At 40.6% G+C, this 18,017-nt stretch overlaps 1 protein-coding gene across 4 annotated transcripts in view; it reads right to left on the bottom strand.

The window, feature by feature from the left end:
- focad (focadhesin) overlaps positions 1-18,017 on the bottom strand; it is a 45,333-nt gene that overhangs the window by 13,248 nt on the left and 14,068 nt on the right. For 2 of the 4 annotated variants that reach the window (XM_028966995.1, XM_028967006.1), the window contains exons 9-28: positions 17,418-17,505; positions 16,847-17,040; positions 15,729-15,989; positions 13,345-13,449; positions 12,343-12,444; positions 12,062-12,192; positions 11,557-11,683; positions 11,342-11,476; positions 11,090-11,140; positions 10,900-10,983; positions 9,473-9,605; positions 7,738-7,926; positions 7,151-7,272; positions 6,323-6,415; positions 4,864-4,952; positions 3,305-3,346; positions 2,638-2,746; positions 1,118-1,234; positions 643-881; positions 80-169 (exon numbers count right to left, since the gene is read on the bottom strand). In XM_028966995.1, the coding sequence (XP_028822828.1) occupies positions 80-169; positions 643-881; positions 1,118-1,234; positions 2,638-2,746; positions 3,305-3,346; positions 4,864-4,952; positions 6,323-6,415; positions 7,151-7,272; positions 7,738-7,926; positions 9,473-9,605; positions 10,900-10,983; positions 11,090-11,140; positions 11,342-11,476; positions 11,557-11,683; positions 12,062-12,192; positions 12,343-12,444; positions 13,345-13,449; positions 15,729-15,989; positions 16,847-17,040; positions 17,418-17,505 (2,501 nt within the window). The remainder of the gene's footprint in view (positions 1-79; positions 170-642; positions 882-1,117; positions 1,235-2,637; positions 2,747-3,304; positions 3,347-4,863; positions 4,953-6,322; positions 6,416-7,150; positions 7,273-7,737; positions 7,927-9,472; positions 9,606-10,899; positions 10,984-11,089; positions 11,141-11,341; positions 11,477-11,556; positions 11,684-12,061; positions 12,193-12,342; positions 12,445-13,344; positions 13,450-15,728; positions 15,990-16,846; positions 17,041-17,417; positions 17,506-18,017) is intronic. The other 2 variants (XM_028967021.1, XM_028967040.1) reach the window with 2 other exon arrangements.

Genomic DNA, 18,017 nt, shown 5'->3' with positions numbered 1-18,017 from the left:
CTGCACAGGTTAAATCAGATGAGTCTGCTTAACAAAGTTTTCAGCATTTAAAGAATAATCCAGAGTGTATTGTACTTACTTATATTCCAGACTGGAGTCAAAGCAGCAGTTCTCCAATGAATCCAGAGAATGCTTTAATAAACCTGCCATCGATTGTCCAGAAATTTCACTGAGAGAGCAGTGGAATTAAATAAGTATTATATAATTATTATTATTATTATCATTATTATACACAGATTCATTTATTGTTTACTATATATGTTCAACCCTTTGGCAATATCGTGAAAGGAAACATTTGTGTCAATACAGCTCATTTAGGAAAAACATTAAGAGGGATCATGTAATACAGATATACAACAAAACCCCCATGCTGTGAAAATCTGTGACAGAGAAAATGATACTGTAACTATAGCAGCCCATAATCAAACCTCTAATTACATACAGAGTGAGACAGACCCGCCGTCTCACACTAGAGGGAAAATCTGTGGATATCCACATGATACTGTATGATAATGATTTTCGCTGATCAAGCTCAGCATTTGTTGCATAAAAATGTACAAAACATAGCAAAATGAGGTAATTTTTTTCAGGCAGCTAAATGGAACATAAGATGAGTAAAACCTCTGCATCACCACAGCTCACCTAATGCGTTCATCGTGTAGTGCAAACAGGAACATGCCCAAAGCAAGACCTGTGTGAAACTGCACAGCCTGGGACTCATCTGCAGAGGCTGAGCCTGGCAGGCCCACCTGCAGAATAGACAGGATGTCGGCCAGGCTGTCATGGTGAGAGGTTACCAAAACAGGGACCAGCAGGGAAAGACCCAGAGCGGCACAGGAGCGGGCGATGGCACTGGCTGTATTCTCACCAGAGTACGAGCGCTATGATGAGGTTGAAGAGGGTAGGTGGTCAGAAGGTTACAGGACATATTAATAGGAAGGGTTAACAATAATGGCAAAATCGGACAACATTGCATTCTAAATATTATAAATGTGTACACTATTATGCAGAGATTAAGGCACTGATTCAACAAACATTCAGCTGAATTTGAAGTCAGTTGAAGTATTTGTCATTCTGAATAAACCTTCTTTAATTAAGAAAATAACAACTAACTCACATGCTGGAACCACGGGAAAACCAGGCCTTTGGGGCGATAGGTGCTGCTCACAATGCTCACCAGTGTGTCAATCACCATGTTCAACCAATGACCAGTTGGCAGAATCTCAGGGCCAGCCTAGAGAAAGGTAAAGTATTGGAGAAGAAAAATATATACACTTGTATAAGTATTATTGTCCGAATTATGGTGGTACTGGGTCTGGTCTGTTTCACCTGGGCCAGTACCGCTGGCAAATATTGATTGTAAATATGTGTGAACTGAATGTTAAGCACAACACAATGAATGCAAGCACAAAACATCCCGCCAAGAGACATAAACCAAGAACAGAACTTAACTAATCTTACTCCAATAGATCTGACATGACCAAGTAAGATAAGGAAACCTACCAAAAGGCTCCTGTGAAGGTTCTATATGAAGGAATTGTGTAAAAACTGATCCATACTGATAACCATGACTGATCAAAAACTACAAAAAATGTAGCTAATTTTACTGGTGCCTCAATGGTCACACCAGATACTGAAAGCAAACATATCTAATAATAAGATTGCTTAAATACTGGCAGATTTACAGTGCATCACTTTTTCCACATTTTGTTATGTTAATAGTTTTATTCCAAAATAAAACACACACACACACACACAAAGAAATTCCATGTACTCCTCTGATCATCCTTGAGATGTTTCTGCAGCTTAATTGGAGTCAACCTGTGGAAAAACCTGATTTGGAAAGGCACACGCCTGTCTATATAAGGTCCCACAAAAACCAAGAAGCACAACCATCTCTGCAGCAATACACTAATCAGGTCTGCATAGTAGAGGCCAGATGGAAGCCACTCCTTAGTAAAAGGCACCTGAAACACTCTCAGAACATGAGAAATAAAATTCTCTGTTCAAATATTGAAGTCTTTGCTGTGAATGCCAGGCTTCACATTTGGAGGAAACATAGTGCAGCATGGTTGTGGCAGCCTCATGCTGTGGGGATGTTTTTCAGCAGCAGGAACTGGGAGACTAGTCAGGATATAGGGAAAGGTGACTGCAGCAATGTACAGAGACATGAATGGTAACCTGCTCCAGAGAGTCCATGAACTGGCTTTACGGTTCATCTTTCAGCAGGATAACGACCCACACACAGCCAAGATATCAAAGGAGTGGCTTCAGGACAATTTTGTGAATGTCCTTTAGAGGCCCAGCCAGAGCCCAGACTTGAATCTGATTGAACATCTCTGGAGAGATCTTAAAATGTCTGTGCACCGACACTTACCTGATGGAGCTTGAGAGGTGCTACAAAGAGGAATGGGTGAAACTGGCCAATGGGTGAAGTATGGAGCAAAGGCTGTGAATACTTATGTACATGTGATTTCTCTTTTTTTACATAAATTTAACAAAACCTCAAGTAAACTTTTATGTTGTCATTATGGGGTGTTGTGTGTAGAATTCTTAGGAAAAATGCAACATAAAAATATAACATAAAAATGTGGAAAAAGTGATAAAACAGCTCTTTGACTTATTGAACACACTCACTGTGGGTCCATCCTTGCTGTCAGACGGCATGTTGCTCTCGTACTTGATCAGCACGGCTGCCAGCCCACTCAGAGCTAAGATGGAGTTTCCCTGCACCACAGGGCTTTCTCTATTACCATGGAGACATTCAAATTTACTGGGGTTATTAGATATTACACAAGCCACTGGGAACACTGGCACACTGGGCCAGTCTCAATTCATTAAGTTGTTGGCAGTGATTAAGTCATGAAATGCACCAGCTATATTCTTAATAAAACCTAGATTGAAATGCTGGTTATTAGGACATTCTTCTATGTAAATTAGTTTAAACATTTTAAAAATCTAATCAGTGATTCAATCACATAATGCACTGCAGCAAAAATGTGTGTTAAATTATTGATAAACAATGTAACTATGTAAGGTGGGTTAGTCAATGGCTTTTACGCTTCTGTCTATTACATAAAATAATGTTTAACTTGGTCCTTCACAAGTTACATGTGTACAATTGAATTGAGTTTTCTTAGTGTTATTACATTTATTTTAGTATATTGTATCATTGGGGATAAGATAATTCTATAGTTTTATTAGATGTTTGAATATAGCAGGATAGCAGTGAGCAGACAAATGATAGTAGGAAATGTGTGGAACTGATAAGAGAACAGAAAAAAAGAATGATCGGAAAACTCACTTGGCTGCTGATTTGATCACATCAGTGAGCTGGTCCCTAACCCTGTACAGGAGTGGAAAGATAGAAAGATGACTAGCAGGTTGCAGAGAGGGCATTATTTCAACAATCACACACACCTTCGCAGAGGTGCTCCATGAACAGCCATTATTTTTATTTGCATGTGACAGGCCACCAGCCACAGTAGAATAGAGAACTGGCCCATGTCAGACTGAGCCCAATCTGTCTGTCATCTGTTGGTTTGGAACGGGCAGATTTTAGCAGAAGGGCTAAGAAGCTGTGTAGAGTCTGGGTCAGAGTCTGAGTGTGACAGCTCAGTGAGTGATGGAGTGGACTTCTACCCCATATGGGCCTTTCATCCCCATCAGAACATAGAAGAGACATGCATTTTTTTTTTTACATGCTCAAACACACATGCACATACAGATGGACATGCAAATTCTAATCTGCAGTATTAACCTTATTTCTCAAATGGTGTGAAGAGGAAAAAAAACCAAGATTGTGAAGGGCAGGGCCTGCCTCTGATTGGCCGAGGTCCAGATATTCCTGTACGTTTGAAAGTGTGCGTGCTGGAGGTGAGTAGCCTGGACTGGTCAGATAGCAGTGAATGTAGCCACAGATTAGAGCTTTAAACGGGCCATAAAGTTTGTCCTAAGCCTGACAAGAACAGCTTTTTAAAAGCCAAAAAACCTAATATTATTGTCATGGCGGATGCAAGCTAACGTGACTACAAACATGCTTTGCACGTGTTTCAAGTCTTTTATACATTTTTAACGTCATTTTTCATGTTCAAAGTTTATTCCACACCTCAGACTTTGCTTTTAAAAAAATGCATTGCTAAATGCGATGTAGTCCAAAATTTTGTACACCTTATTTTCTTTGCACCTAAGAAAGTAAATTAGGCACACCAGTGCAACAAGTTAGTCTAGAGCCCTGCAGTGTTTGGTGATATGGCTCTTTGTTAGCATTACACCAGTGGTTTCCAAACTTTTTTCATTTTTTTCTTCTGCACTTTTTCTAGATTAGAAAAAAATGATTATCACACTCCCAAATAAAACACTCCTAAATAAAAGCCCATCCACATTGAAATATGATTGGATTACTTTTCAAAATAAGCAAAGGATGCTGTTTGTCTCTGGAAGCAGACACACCCATTCTCACTTTCTCTCTCATTCTTTTGAGTGAGCCTGTAATTCAAACGTCTTGCATGCATGCTCTTGTTTGCTTGCTCTAGTGTTCAAGATATTTTATGCAATTTGCAGGCATCAGGGACAAGCTATCAATATGTGGGAGATTATTGACACTTCAAGGGAGACTTGGTATATCTGGCAGCTGCGAGTCTCATAATGTAAAGACAAACAAAACATGCTAATTTCTGGCATTTCATTGATCATAAAAAAATGCCCAAGGCTGATCACCAAGATCAAGCTGAATTTTTTCAAGATCATATAATCACCCAGCCCTAGTCTGCATCCATTCTCTCTACCAGCAGAACATATTTTGGTATGCGTGTCTAATCTAATACAGGCAATATTGGCCACAATATTGTATGTGTTTCTAACCACAGCCAGGCGCAGTGCTGTTGGTACTGGAGTTCGTCTGGTTTCTCTTTGCTCTGTTTCCACTGCATCTCCAGTTCTGCCCGATAACCCTAAAACAGCAGAAAAATGGTAAAGACAGGCAAAGACAGCACTCCTACACCTACAAACAACCCCCTAAAACCACTACAATAATACATCAAAACCAGACAGAAACCATTAGTCAAACAATCAACTACAGCAACCATAAATGTATAAACAATAAAATACAGTATATACAGTCACCCAGAGCTGTTCAGAATATTAATAAAAGCTAATTAAACAGAAAAAACATGATTGTGTCAATTAGCAATACCATTAGCAATTGTATTACTTTTTAATTTTATTGTATTGTGTGTAGGACCAGTCAAGATGTAATCCACAAACTTTACTTTACTTTACTTTACTTTACTTTATTTGGCAAACATTCTGATTTACTAGGGTACAAACATGAGATGAATGACTTGAATCACTCACACACACACACACACACACACACACACACACACACACACACACACACACACACACACACACACACACACAAATCTCCCCAAAACAATAATCAGACACCATCCACATGACATTTGATTTGGAATGTAAGTGCTTGGGACTGTGGTCTATATTAAACTTTTTTGTCAATAAATATTCAAGACTGTTCCAAGGTCATCTCAGCCCCCTCACCTGAACCCCACTAAAAAGCTGTAGGGTGAGCTCAAGAGGAGAATACATAAGAGAGGGTCTAAGACACTTATAATATGAAGATCTTTTGCGAAAAGGAATGTTCTCAATTTTTTTGCTCTGATATAATAATTGCACAGGTAATAATCATTGTAGCACAGAATGTTTTTTCTAATCTATACAATAATTGTGGAGGGCATAGTGTGAACAAGGTGTGCAGGATTTACACATTATATATACTACCAGTCCAAAGTTTGGACCCACCTACTCTGTGGCAGTTATGGAACCTACGATAGAGCCATTTGGAAAAGTCCAAGAATGCAGGAAACATATTTAGTATTTTTGTAGCAGGCTGCTTTTGTCACTATTGTAATAATCCAAACACGCTTCATGAAATGCTCATTAACAATTTATTATATAACCTAATGTGTGTCCTGTGTCTTCAAATTTGTTCTATAATGTAAAAAACAGAACAATAATGAGTAGGTGTGTCCAAACATTTGAGTGGTAATGTACAAAAAACGTCTAAAAAGGTTTACAACAATTATCAACCTAACTGTGTAAATACCATACAAACAAAAATATTAATCAACATGTGATGGAAACACTCCATGTCTGCTGTTGGAGAGGCCTGATTTAGAGTTCACAGTCTGGACATTTTGGGAGGAAGGAAATAACACAAACCTGTAGCCATGATGCAGTGATAACTTTCATCACCAAAACAATAACAAACACAGAATCATTGATATATAAACACACACACCTGCAGAGCAGCATGGAAAGTTCGACTCATGAAACCTCTCCATGCGTGAGGTAGCAGCATGGAACGATGCCATTCTGATGGCTGGATGTTCACCTGAAAGTAAAACACAAAAGCATGAGACAGTATTTACTGATATACAAAAAAAAGGTCTAAATCAAAACAAACAGGATAGCACACTTAACAGCCACCACATTAAATTCACTGACAGGTGAATTGAATATTTTTTTACAATGATAGCCTCCATCCCGGCATTGTCAGAATTGAAGTGGTGAGGCCTAGCGGTTAAGGAATTGGTCCTGTAACCAGAAGTAATCAGAAGGATCGAATCTCGATGCACCAAGTGAGATGCCAGTGAGGTGCCACTGAGCAAAGCACCGTCCCCAAACACTGCTCCCCGGGGTGCATGGGTTAAAAATAGTACCATGTGCTATGCCGTGTATCACAATGACAATCACTTCACTTCACTTAGTTTGAAGCATGAAAAAATGGCCCCAAGCCAAGAGAATCAGAGTGATTTTAACAATTGCCAAATTATGATGATGGGTCAAAACACAAAGGTGTCACTGAGCAAGGTTCCGTGTTGTGCAATGATAAAATTACTTTCACTTAATGCTGACCATGATAAAAAAGAAGGCAGTCCAAACAGAATAATCATAGCAGCATAAGCCTAAAGGGCTGTTGTGGCTTCAGGTGTTCAGTGTAAATAAATTTATTTGGATAACAATGGAGGAAATCGGAGAGAGAATCGGCATGGATGAGATCACAGGAGATACTAATACACCACTGTGGAAGTGTAAAAACAGCATGAGTTACAAAAGACTGGTGCACCTCTTGGATGAGGGCTGCCAACATCTGCTGGTAGCTCCGCCCCCGGCTGACCAAGAAGCGCCTGATTGGTTGGCCCTCTTTGTCAGTTTGAATGGGCAGGTCATAGCAAAGGAGTAGACCGACTGCAAGAGAGAAAATGAGCTGACCAACCCTTAAACCCAACTCATCTGAGATGCCGAGACAGATACTTGTAAACAGAAAGAGTACAATGTTTTTCAGACTCAAATTCTGCTACAATATCTGCTATACAATATCTAACAATACTGCTCAACTTGCAAATAAAAGAAATGGCAAAAGGAAACATTTCCTAAAGTATGATATAAGAGTAGAAGTAGATCATTTAGGCAAGTTGAAAATGGCACAGCTGTGTATTGTATGGTACTCTGCACCAGTATACAAATAGTTCTGGTCTGTACTGTATTTGGTCCATACACAACAATTTAAATTACACATCATTTCCTGCACATTTCCTGGATATATTTTATCACTGTGATGCTTCAGAGGGGACACATGCTGCTCACGTATTCCATACTCTTTACTTTTAGGTCTTAGAATTTCGAGTCGGCAGTATATGCTATTGAGCTTACCTGCCAGTCCAGGCTTAAGTCCTGGCTGCTTGTTCTTCTCATAAGTTTTATGCATGAAGGCAGGGATTCCCGCAACAGTCTTCCCTTGGTCTGTACGTAGGTTCCCTCTTCGAAGGGCAGAATGGTACACTCCCCTGGGCATCTCACTCATCTCCTGCCTGACCATGGCAGTCAAGAACCCCTCCAGTGCTACAAAGAAAGAAGGGTAATTATATGGCATATTAAGGACTTGAGATAAATCATTGCACTGATCTCCCAGTTCCTTTTCTATGATTTATACTTTGGCTTAACATTCATCAGAACTCTAAGTTTCTTTATCAAGACATGCATTTTAAGACACAAGTGAAGCTCTTGCAGTCAATCGTGCTGACCCCTGTCTGTCTCCAACCCCCCGAAGCGTTAGTGCTGCCACACAGAGCAGAACAGTTCAAAGCTAAAGCTAACCTGCCCCTCTGAGACCCTGACCCCAAGGGAGAGGGGTAGTGAGAGGATGAGTAAGTCCTTTGTGTGTAGTAATTACCCAAGTGACAGGACTAGACTGGACAGGGTGGAGGTGGAATGACAACAATGTTGCCATAACTGGTCCTCCTCTTATAAAAAAAACAGCAACAATGAACCTTAATGAGAAATGTCTTCATTTCAACCAGACAGGAGGTTAAGCAGATGCTGAAATCCTGTATCAGACTTGGCCACACTGGGTATAAAGCAAAAGTAACTTCAGACACGTTTAACTGCAGAAGCACCTGTTAGAAAAAGGAGATCAGATGCACTGATATGTTTTACTGGATAAAGGAAAAAAATATGTGATGAATGATTAACAGCAGTCTAAGTGTGGCAAATGGTCTGCTGACAGGCAGTGAATTGTGTTTCGGTGTCTAAAGAGGGGAATCTTTGTCCACGGCTATCCAGATAACACACTGCCAAGAGAAGAAGAGGATTTTCTGAGAACAATGTTCCGACAATATCTCAGTATCATGCCAGCATTAGTCGAGTCCAAAAGCACGAGAGAAGGAGGCTAGGTTACCAAACCCCCTCCCTTTTCTTCAGGACCATCTCTGTTGGTCTCTGTTTAGGCTGAAACTTTAGCCCCAAAGCCAGCACAGACCAGACAGATACTGTCAGCTCCAGGGCCTATTGAGAAGACATGCAGACTAACAGCACTGTATATGACACAATGGGCACATTTTCCGTAAACACTAACATTCTACTTTCTTTATTGGGGGAAGGGGTGGGGCAGAAAAACCCAGAGGCTTGAAGTTACAAAGAAATGCTTCACAAGGGTCAATTTACTCCATAAAAAAAACACCATGAATGTTTTATATAAGGGCTACGCCATATTGAATTACATCCCAAGGATTTGATACGATGACAGTTGTTTAGAGAATGGCTTCAGGACGTGTCTCTGAACTGCACTGAAGAGAGATTTCTTGATTTATTCTCATCATCTGTACACTGGTGTTGGGTTTCCAATGGAAGCAAGACAGAGAGACAGAAATACTGAGTAAACAGGGTTTCAGGGGCCGCCAGAGTGGCTCCTAGAAGCCCGGAATACCAGAGAAAGGAGTTGGGGGAACTTGTACACTTCTGTTTGTAACACTTACATATATGTGCTGAATGTCAGATCAGCATCAGGAAGATAAATTATTACCAGGTATGATTTGCTTCTGATGTCCTTTCCACCCATCACCTCTGTAACTCAAATATCACGAGTACCTCATTCAACAAATCTCCAAACCTGGTAGCACTGCTTGTTGTGTGAGTCCAATCAGCTTGATGTAAGATGGGCCTGGGACAGACACAATCTCCTCATTTTCATTGTCTTTTAAGTCCTCATCCTCACTTTCTGGATGCATCACCACTGGCCTTGCCTGGGGAGAAGAAAAAAAACCTTCAGTGTCACCTGTCTGCAATGATACACTTCTTATATCTTCAGATCAGACTGACCCAGATATGCTTAAAGTGACTCTCATATATGAAAATATGGTTAAATATGATTATATGCTGGTTAACTGAAAATATGGTTGAATATAACAAGTAAATAACAATAGTAAATGAATAAACAGTAAACAGACATAAATGAATAAAAGATAACATAAAACGAAATTCTCTAACATGGGCTTTGGCTATTATGCTTCTCTGCTCAGAGTGGCAGCTCAGACAGTCGGATCTGGAATGACTCCCTTTATGTAGTTATAAGGGGAGAGGTTAACTCCCACCCCCTCCCCTAAAAAAAAAGTTACTTCACCAACAGTCGTAGCTTAGACGTGCGCAGACACATCTTCCTCTTTCGGCTAAAACTAAATTTTTATTTAGTCAAACCCATTTCATAATTAAAACAAGGTTATTATAGTCTTTAAGGTAACAATATTAAGAGTAATCTACACACAATTCTATGGCCACACTTCTTCCCATGTTTTTCAACCACACATACTTTTTTTTCCACTTTATTGAAAATAAAGTGTGTTCAAGGATCACTTCATCATTTTCTCCCAGCCATCTGCTAACCCACCACAAGTATCTAAGCAATACCACAAACGCATATTGAGGAAATGGCATCATATTTGTGACCAGATGAGAGACACAGGAACCAGAAATACTGCATACAAATAATAATGCAATTAAATGAGATAACATCTTGTCTTGTTTTAGTCACATCATAAAAGTTCTTTGATGACGATATTTTGTCATAAATGTAGTTGACTAAGAATACACTAGTGGTGAAAAATTTTTATTCCATTGCCATTAAATACTGCCTTAAAATTGTCAGAATTATTCAAAATGCTTATATATGTACAAAGATACAAATTATGTTCTTCTGTAAAGAGAACCTTTAAACAAATCCCTTTGTCCAAATACTAATTTACATTTACAGTGATAAATATCTTTACTTGTATCTCTTATAGTGTTTAATTATGAACTAAAGCTATAAATTATAAAGAGAATCACAGAAATGTAAACATACAGAGAAAGTCTTTGTACAAAAATCTAAGTCAGTTCATCACTAAACTGATCGTAACAGAGACAATATTGTCTGTGAAGGTCTTGGGAGACTTCTGCTCTTGGACTGTGTCCCATCTTGAAATGCCATTATGACATCTCACAGATTCCTGAGTAGTGAACCTGGATAAAGAGAACACAGGTGGGGCACTTCCCCCCTCTTACCTGTTCAGGGAGGTGCATGATCACATGACTGGTCTCAGGGAACTCAGAAAGAGCCCTATAGCCAGAGCTGGCAACCTCAGGGTCCTAATGATACCATTAAATTAGCAGAAAGGAAGCAATGTTGCTTTAAACTGCAGTTGAATTGTGATTTGCGTATACCACACCACAGTGTTTCAGTATGAATACTGACCTGACTGAGTGTATAGCTCCAAAGTATGGTGACAACCTGTTCTTTTAATTTCTGTTAATACAGAGAAAACACAATAAAACTGTCAAAAACGAAGGCTAAATTCAGGCTCTCTCACTTTTATAAAGTCAAGAGAAACACAGAATCAGAGACACCATTAGTTCAGAGTGTATAAGCTTGTAATGGTGTGCAGTGATTGAATTATGAGAAACTGTAGGGACTAGTAAGTGTGTAAGTAAAGGGGTAGAAATGTACCTCATAATCATCAGTTTTCACAGCCAGCTGAGGAACCAGAGACAGCAGCCCAGCTATGGCTTTCAGCACAATGGGTCTTGAGTCACAACTCAGCATTGGGGACAGGGCCTTCCACGTGGAGCCAATATCAACCACCTATGAGAAAGCAGACAGCAGATTAGCTAGGAAGGGTTACAGGCACCTTTTCAGCTGGAAATTTAACATGTGCTTCTCACCTCAGCCCGGCACAGTTCTTGCAGACCCTGCAGTGCCAGGGCAGCTGGCGTGGCCTGGTCCTTTCTGGTGCACTGTGTGATTGTGTTGGTAATAGCAGCCAGCATATCACCTCCATGCTGGTAAGGCCTACAGGAGATTAAAATCACAGTCCATTTCACTGCTTTCATTGCATACCAACATTTCCTGCTACGCTCTTAAAATGACCAAATCTTCTCTTTCACATCAAAAGCATACAGTAGTCCAATGTGAGACCTTACACCTTACTTATAAGCTACATTGCATTCTCCAGTTCATTAGATAAGGGTGTCCTGTTAATTTGTAAAAAGCATACTAATAACAGAGGTTGAACGTACACATGAAGAAAATCTTATAACTTTTTTCTAGATAAGATGCACAAATAACTGCTGCCTGAAACTGAACTTGCCATCTCTGAGTACTAGTGTAAAGGGGTAAAAGCAACAGGGGGCTATGGAGGAATGGTGGGACTGGATGTTGGGGGCAGACCTCTCTTTGCAGATGTCCCGGACACATGCAGCCCTAGCCAGCACCAGCTCCCATTGAGACTCCTTCCCCATTACTACAGTGCCCCTCTCCACTAATGCCATCAGTTTCTGCAGTTCAGGGTACACACGATCCTACAGACAGGGACGAGTCCATCATTAAAACATTCTAATTTTAAAAGGTCATTCTAGCACACTATGGGGACAAATTCTGACTCTTGGCCTTTATCCCATATATTACATTCATTTGCACATACAAATAATCTCTTTGAAGAGAAGGCATACCTGTTTCTCCCATAGGATTGTGACAAGGCGAAGTACCACACCTCTGAGCTTTGCAGCACTCCCTAAGGTATGCAAGACCTGAAGAACCTGAGGAACACAGAACTGACAAGGAAAATTTGTGTTACCCATGGAGCACTGAACAGTTATAACATTGCCTCTGTGACTGCACAATGTTGCAGCATTTACATTTATGGCATTTAAGATACGCCCACCCGTTACTTTGTGAGCAGAGGGTGTTAATCCCTAGGCTACTGCCACCATTTACTGGTAGTGTGTATTTTTTTTTTTCTGTTTATTAAAGATTTATAGTAGCAAAGGTCATACAAAGTAAAAAAAACATATCCCTTAAACACTGAGATATATTATTAACGTACACAGATTGTAGACACAATAGCTCCCAGACCATCTTGCATGTTAACTGAAGAATTAATGGAATGTCATTCAAGTACCAAATGCAGCGATCCCATGTTATAATGAGCTGAGCGTGTGGTTTTAAGAGAATCACAGGCGTATAATCCTCAAGCATCATAAACACAAAAGAAAAATCCTCACACAAAGTGCTTTTCTCTTGCATTTTGTAAAAAGCCTTCACCTCACTTTTCCATACTCTTTTTATATGCCCAATGGTGGGGGTTAGGTGTTCAGTTCTGCATGCTGGTATTAAGGGTGAAAGTGAAATGTCAGCTTCAGCTCTCAGCCACACAGACCTGTAAAAGCCACCAGGAATAATGGGCATAATGGTTGCGGGCGCAGTGAATGATAATGGATTGAATTCATCTACAATACAGTTTAAGGTGGGTGTTTGTTGGATGTTACCCACATCCAGGACATTTCTAACAAAACCAGGAAAACATAAAACCACATAGTGGTTTTCTGGCAAGAGACAACACACCAATGCAGTGAAATTAAGTTGTGCCATGTGCAGGTTTATCTGTTCCTATGAATGAAATCCTGTGCAAATGAACAAAGCATATTTGTGTGTGTGTTTATTTTGTTTTCTACCTTGTGGGTTCCAAGTTTTGGCAGGGTATAAAGTATGGACTGACATAGTGCCGGATCAGAAACCTGACCCAACTTAAACATCAACACCGAGAGAAGACATGGGACCTGAAGAGTAAGAGAGAAGAGATAGAAGAAAAATAGTCAGTATTGTCTACACACATCCTCATTTTACAGTAGCGCTTGGCTGCAAAGTTTGCTGCAAAGTTAAGCAGATTTATGCATAAAGCATGACCTCAGAGTAGAGCAGAAAAGAAAAACAATGTCTGTGAGTGGTATGTGTAAGTGTACTTTTGTATTCAGAATCTGATGTAACTGCAGTTTAATAAAAATTGCCATTAACTGTTGACCTGACTGGAGGAATTTTAGCAACACAAACACACTATTAAGACACAGCATGGTAGTGGTAGTGGGTGGTAGGGTGGTAGTGGCCTAGTGGGTTAGACACTCGCCTGGTTCAAATCCCACTTACTACCATTGTGTCCCTGAGCAAGACACTTAACCCTAAATTGCTCCAGGGTGACTGTCCCTGTAACTACTAAGTTGCTCTGGATAAGGGCGTCTGATAAATGCTGTAAATGTAAATGAAAGCATGTCACATTGAACAGCACATAACAACACAATACACTATGTGTGAGAGCGCATTTGCTTTGAACCCAGTTCCTGTAGTGCCTTCACTCCCAGCCCCTCCCTCTGCCTGTGCCTACACTGTGTTACTCCATGCTAAAACCCTGGAATCTGCATTCCCCCTCAGCCTTGAGAAAAACCCCGGTGTGTGAAGCCTCGGGGTAGAGCACAGAACAAACTGCACTGAGAGCCAAAACGCTGTCAGAGGTGTCAAGTGCTCTCATCCGAGCAAAAACATCTGCAGAGAGAGAGAAAAAAAACCCCGCATCTCTCATTCAACTGAAAAACTAACATCCCACATGTAGATCTGAGCTTAAAAATATGCCTAAGCAGTAAATAGGTGTACATTTACTGCTTGGTACATTTATTATCTGACCCCAACTTATATTTACACACAGACAGTCCCAATGGACCGTGTAAATACTTAATCTGTCCTCTTGATCATGGAAAATCATACACCTCTCACACACTCCCTAGGAGCTGCTGACTTGAGCCCATGTCAACTAGCCTACAGAAAGCTGATTTAACCCCATTGGCAACATGATGTTGGCTGACGTATCCCCTGCCCCACCAACCCCCAACCCAGGTGACCCTAGATTAACCTCTACATCCCACAATGCACCATCCTGGTAATGCCATACATGCTCTCCTAGCTCAGACTGACCTCTAACCTCTAGTAGTGGGGCAATTAAGGGGACAAATAACAAGTCAAAAATGTTAAAAAAAAAAAACCCAAAAAACAAAGCCGCTTTGAAGTCAGAACAGCTATTTCACTGACTGCGGTGTAGGAGGATGCGGCCAAAGGCACGTTTCAGAGAAGATCCTATTTAATTAGCGTCAGCTGTAACCGTGGTGATGGATTCTGCATGCTGCAGGGCACATTTTGCAGACATCTCCTGTGCACTGTCTGTGACTGTGGTCTGAATTTGAATGCCTACATGCTCCTCTTTTTTGCAGGTTTATTGTACAGTGCTTTGGCCTTTACAACCCCTTATTCACAGTGCACACAGTAAACAATGAGGCTGCATAACACCATTTTAATCAGCTGCTCCTAGTGCATCGGCTCCAGCTATAGCGTGGAGCTGTGCCTCGTTTGCATATTGTGCTTATCGTTCCATTCCTGTGCACCTTGCATGTTGCCTAGCAACCCCAACATCTGCATGGTTAATGGTTAGCTCTGGTAGACAGTGAGAGAGCATGTATATGTGTGTGTGTGTATGACTAGGTGACTATGAGTTTGCTCCTAATTTGTCCAGCCTCTGTCAGCAGCCTTCCTTCACACCAAAACAATGCTGAAAACAAAAGAATTGCTGTAGAGCTAAACCAAAAAATCTCAACAATGCAATGGCAATTTGCTGTTGGTAGGGTTATCATGCCTTTAAGTTGCATATTGCTATAATTGCTATACTGAAATTGCTATACTGAAATGAATAAATGTAAATGCTGTTTACAGCACTAAGGAACTGTTTTCACATTGGGTTAAATCCTCATTTCATCAATGCATTGAACTTAATACACTCACTTGCTCTATGCTTGACTGCAGTATTGACAGTGGGTAACAATCAATAATAAATAATATTCATATTAGGAATAATATTGCCTCCTATATAATCTATAAACAGGCTTACACAGTACTTAACTCTGTTCACAATAGCAGTATTTGGAGATGGTAGTCAGTGTGAAAAAACTGAGAACCACTGCTGTATATCACTAATAAATAATTATACAAAATGAAAAATATTCTTCAGAAATATACAAACCTTTGTGGGGTCAGCCTGTGCAATGGCTGCTGTGGTGTCAAATGCCAACTGGCAGATATCTCGCTCATTGGAGACTATGATGGACGTAAGTATGAGCAGAAGAGAGTCTGGGACATGGTTACAAAGTGGCAGAATGGACTGGACAGAGTATAGCCACTCACTTGTGGCCTCGGTGTTGCCTGCCATGTGCCGCAGCACACTACAGCCCACCTGCAACTCACTGTACCATGTGCTGAGAGGCATAAACTCCCCAATGTCAGCCTGCACACAAAGTAAGTGACTGAGATTAGTTGACAAAAGCAATTTATACCAGGGGATCCTGTAAGTCCAGTCATTTATGAAAATGGTCATCTATGAATCTGATATACACACATCTGCTCTGTCTGCCCAATTTAAAACAATTTTGCAGTGTGGCAGGTCACACCATGTTGCTGGGTTTATTAAGGAATACTGGATATAGGTAGACTGCAACCATCTTTAGGTAGGTGTATGGGTCAAAGTAAAATCCACATGAATATAGCACCCAGTCAAACATTTTTCAGCATCCTCCACTGGCTTGCCCTCTTCCAAATTCTCCTGTTTTCAAAACTATGCAATAAATCCATTCAAAACACCTGCCTTGTGCAAATGTAACAAAATAGTCAATGCTATTCTCTGCACCGATCGAAACTTTGCAAGTTGCTGTAAACATGTAAAGGAAATGGGGACAAAAGCACAATGTTATTGCAAGCAGAACCGTAACATGAAAAGTAATCATGCAGATGTTACTGCTTTCACTTATAATCCCATACTGAAAGGAGACTGTAACATGCTCTGGGAACAAGCATTTTTTGGTATTGCCCAGGCATGTCCATGTAAATCGAGAGAGCTGAGTCAGGAAGGGCATCCTGCATAAAACTTTGGCCATGTCAGCTGTGTGGCTGGCCGGATTGGTTGGTCCTGACAGAAGTGGCTGAAGTGTGAGGGAACAGTGCAATACATACACTCAGTCCCATTTCCCATCTATTCCTGTGAGAATGACTCATATATTAACAGCCTTTTCCCTAAACACATAGTTCACGTCTGAGCAAAAAATGTTCACTTTAAACTAATGTAGATGAATCATGGATCCATGGTACCTCTGTGGGACTGCAGTTGGCCCCATGCTGTGCCACCTTTATCAGAGTTTGGGCTAGACTCTGGTTACTCTCCCTTGTGTTTGGGTCAGTCAGGGCTTCCATGAGGTTGGAACAAGTCAGGACCTGCAGCAGAGGAAGCAATAGCAACGGTGCTCCCCATGGGGGATTCAACTGATCAGGCATCAGCCTTGTGGCTGGGGAAGATCATCACCACATTCATGGATTTGGGGGTAGAGGAAAAAAGAACATGTCATTTAGAGAGCTTCTATATTTAATTTGGGCAATAGCATAGTACAAAATAGGTTAACAAAAAAATGACGAGTAGATTTCCAGTCAATTTCAGTTGTAATAATTAAATGTTAATTTGAACTAATTGAGAAATCTGTTACTTCCCATAAAACTGTCAGGGGAAAGAATTCAAGTTCAATTCATTTTCTTAATTATGACATGTGAAACAGAATCTAACTCCCTCCCACAGAGATATGGAACATTATAAAAGGAGAGGTAAAAGCATTTGTGCTGGCAAATGAACTGCTGGCGAGTGTGTTATGTTGTCTATTGGTGGATTTACCGAGCTCCAAGAGGCTGCTCTGCTGTGGAACTGAAGCTCTCAATAGAAGCAGAGAAACTCCCATCATGACCTTCTCTAATGGGAGCTCCTACAGCAGAGAGAGAGGGAGAATGAGAGGGGGGGGGGGGGGGGGAGAGAAGAGGGATACAGTGAGTTAAATATGAAAATAACAAAAAAGTGGAAGATAAAAGTGAAAAATCAAGCGCAAAAAAAGTGTGATATATTGAAAGAGTCAAGCACAGAAAGAAATATGGGGTGAGAAAGAAACATTGTGTAAAGGTGTGAAAAAGTGAGAAAGACAAAGAAAGAGCAAAAATGTGATGAGCAGAGAGAGTATGAGAGAGGAAGTATGAAATGAAATGAAGACCAGATGGAATCTCTGAAGGAGGCTGAATGCTATCTGACAGCTGCTCCAGCTGCCGTCTGAAACCACAGAGGAGCATTTAGTAGGATACAGTGCAAGGCCTTTGAAGAGATTAGGATGACACCATGAGCAGTGTTTGATGTCTCGACCGTCTCTCTTCCTTGTCTACAATTACACATGAAGATCCCCACTCTGCCTCAGGGGAAACAAATTTGTTATGAATTGTCCCTTGAGTC

Source organism: Denticeps clupeoides, chromosome 1 (assembly GCF_900700375.1).
Source record: "Denticeps clupeoides chromosome 1, fDenClu1.1, whole genome shotgun sequence".
In the NCBI taxonomy this organism is placed as follows: Eukaryota; Metazoa; Chordata; class Actinopteri; order Clupeiformes; family Denticipitidae; genus Denticeps; species Denticeps clupeoides.
This window is presented reverse-complemented; position numbering and strand designations above follow the sequence as displayed.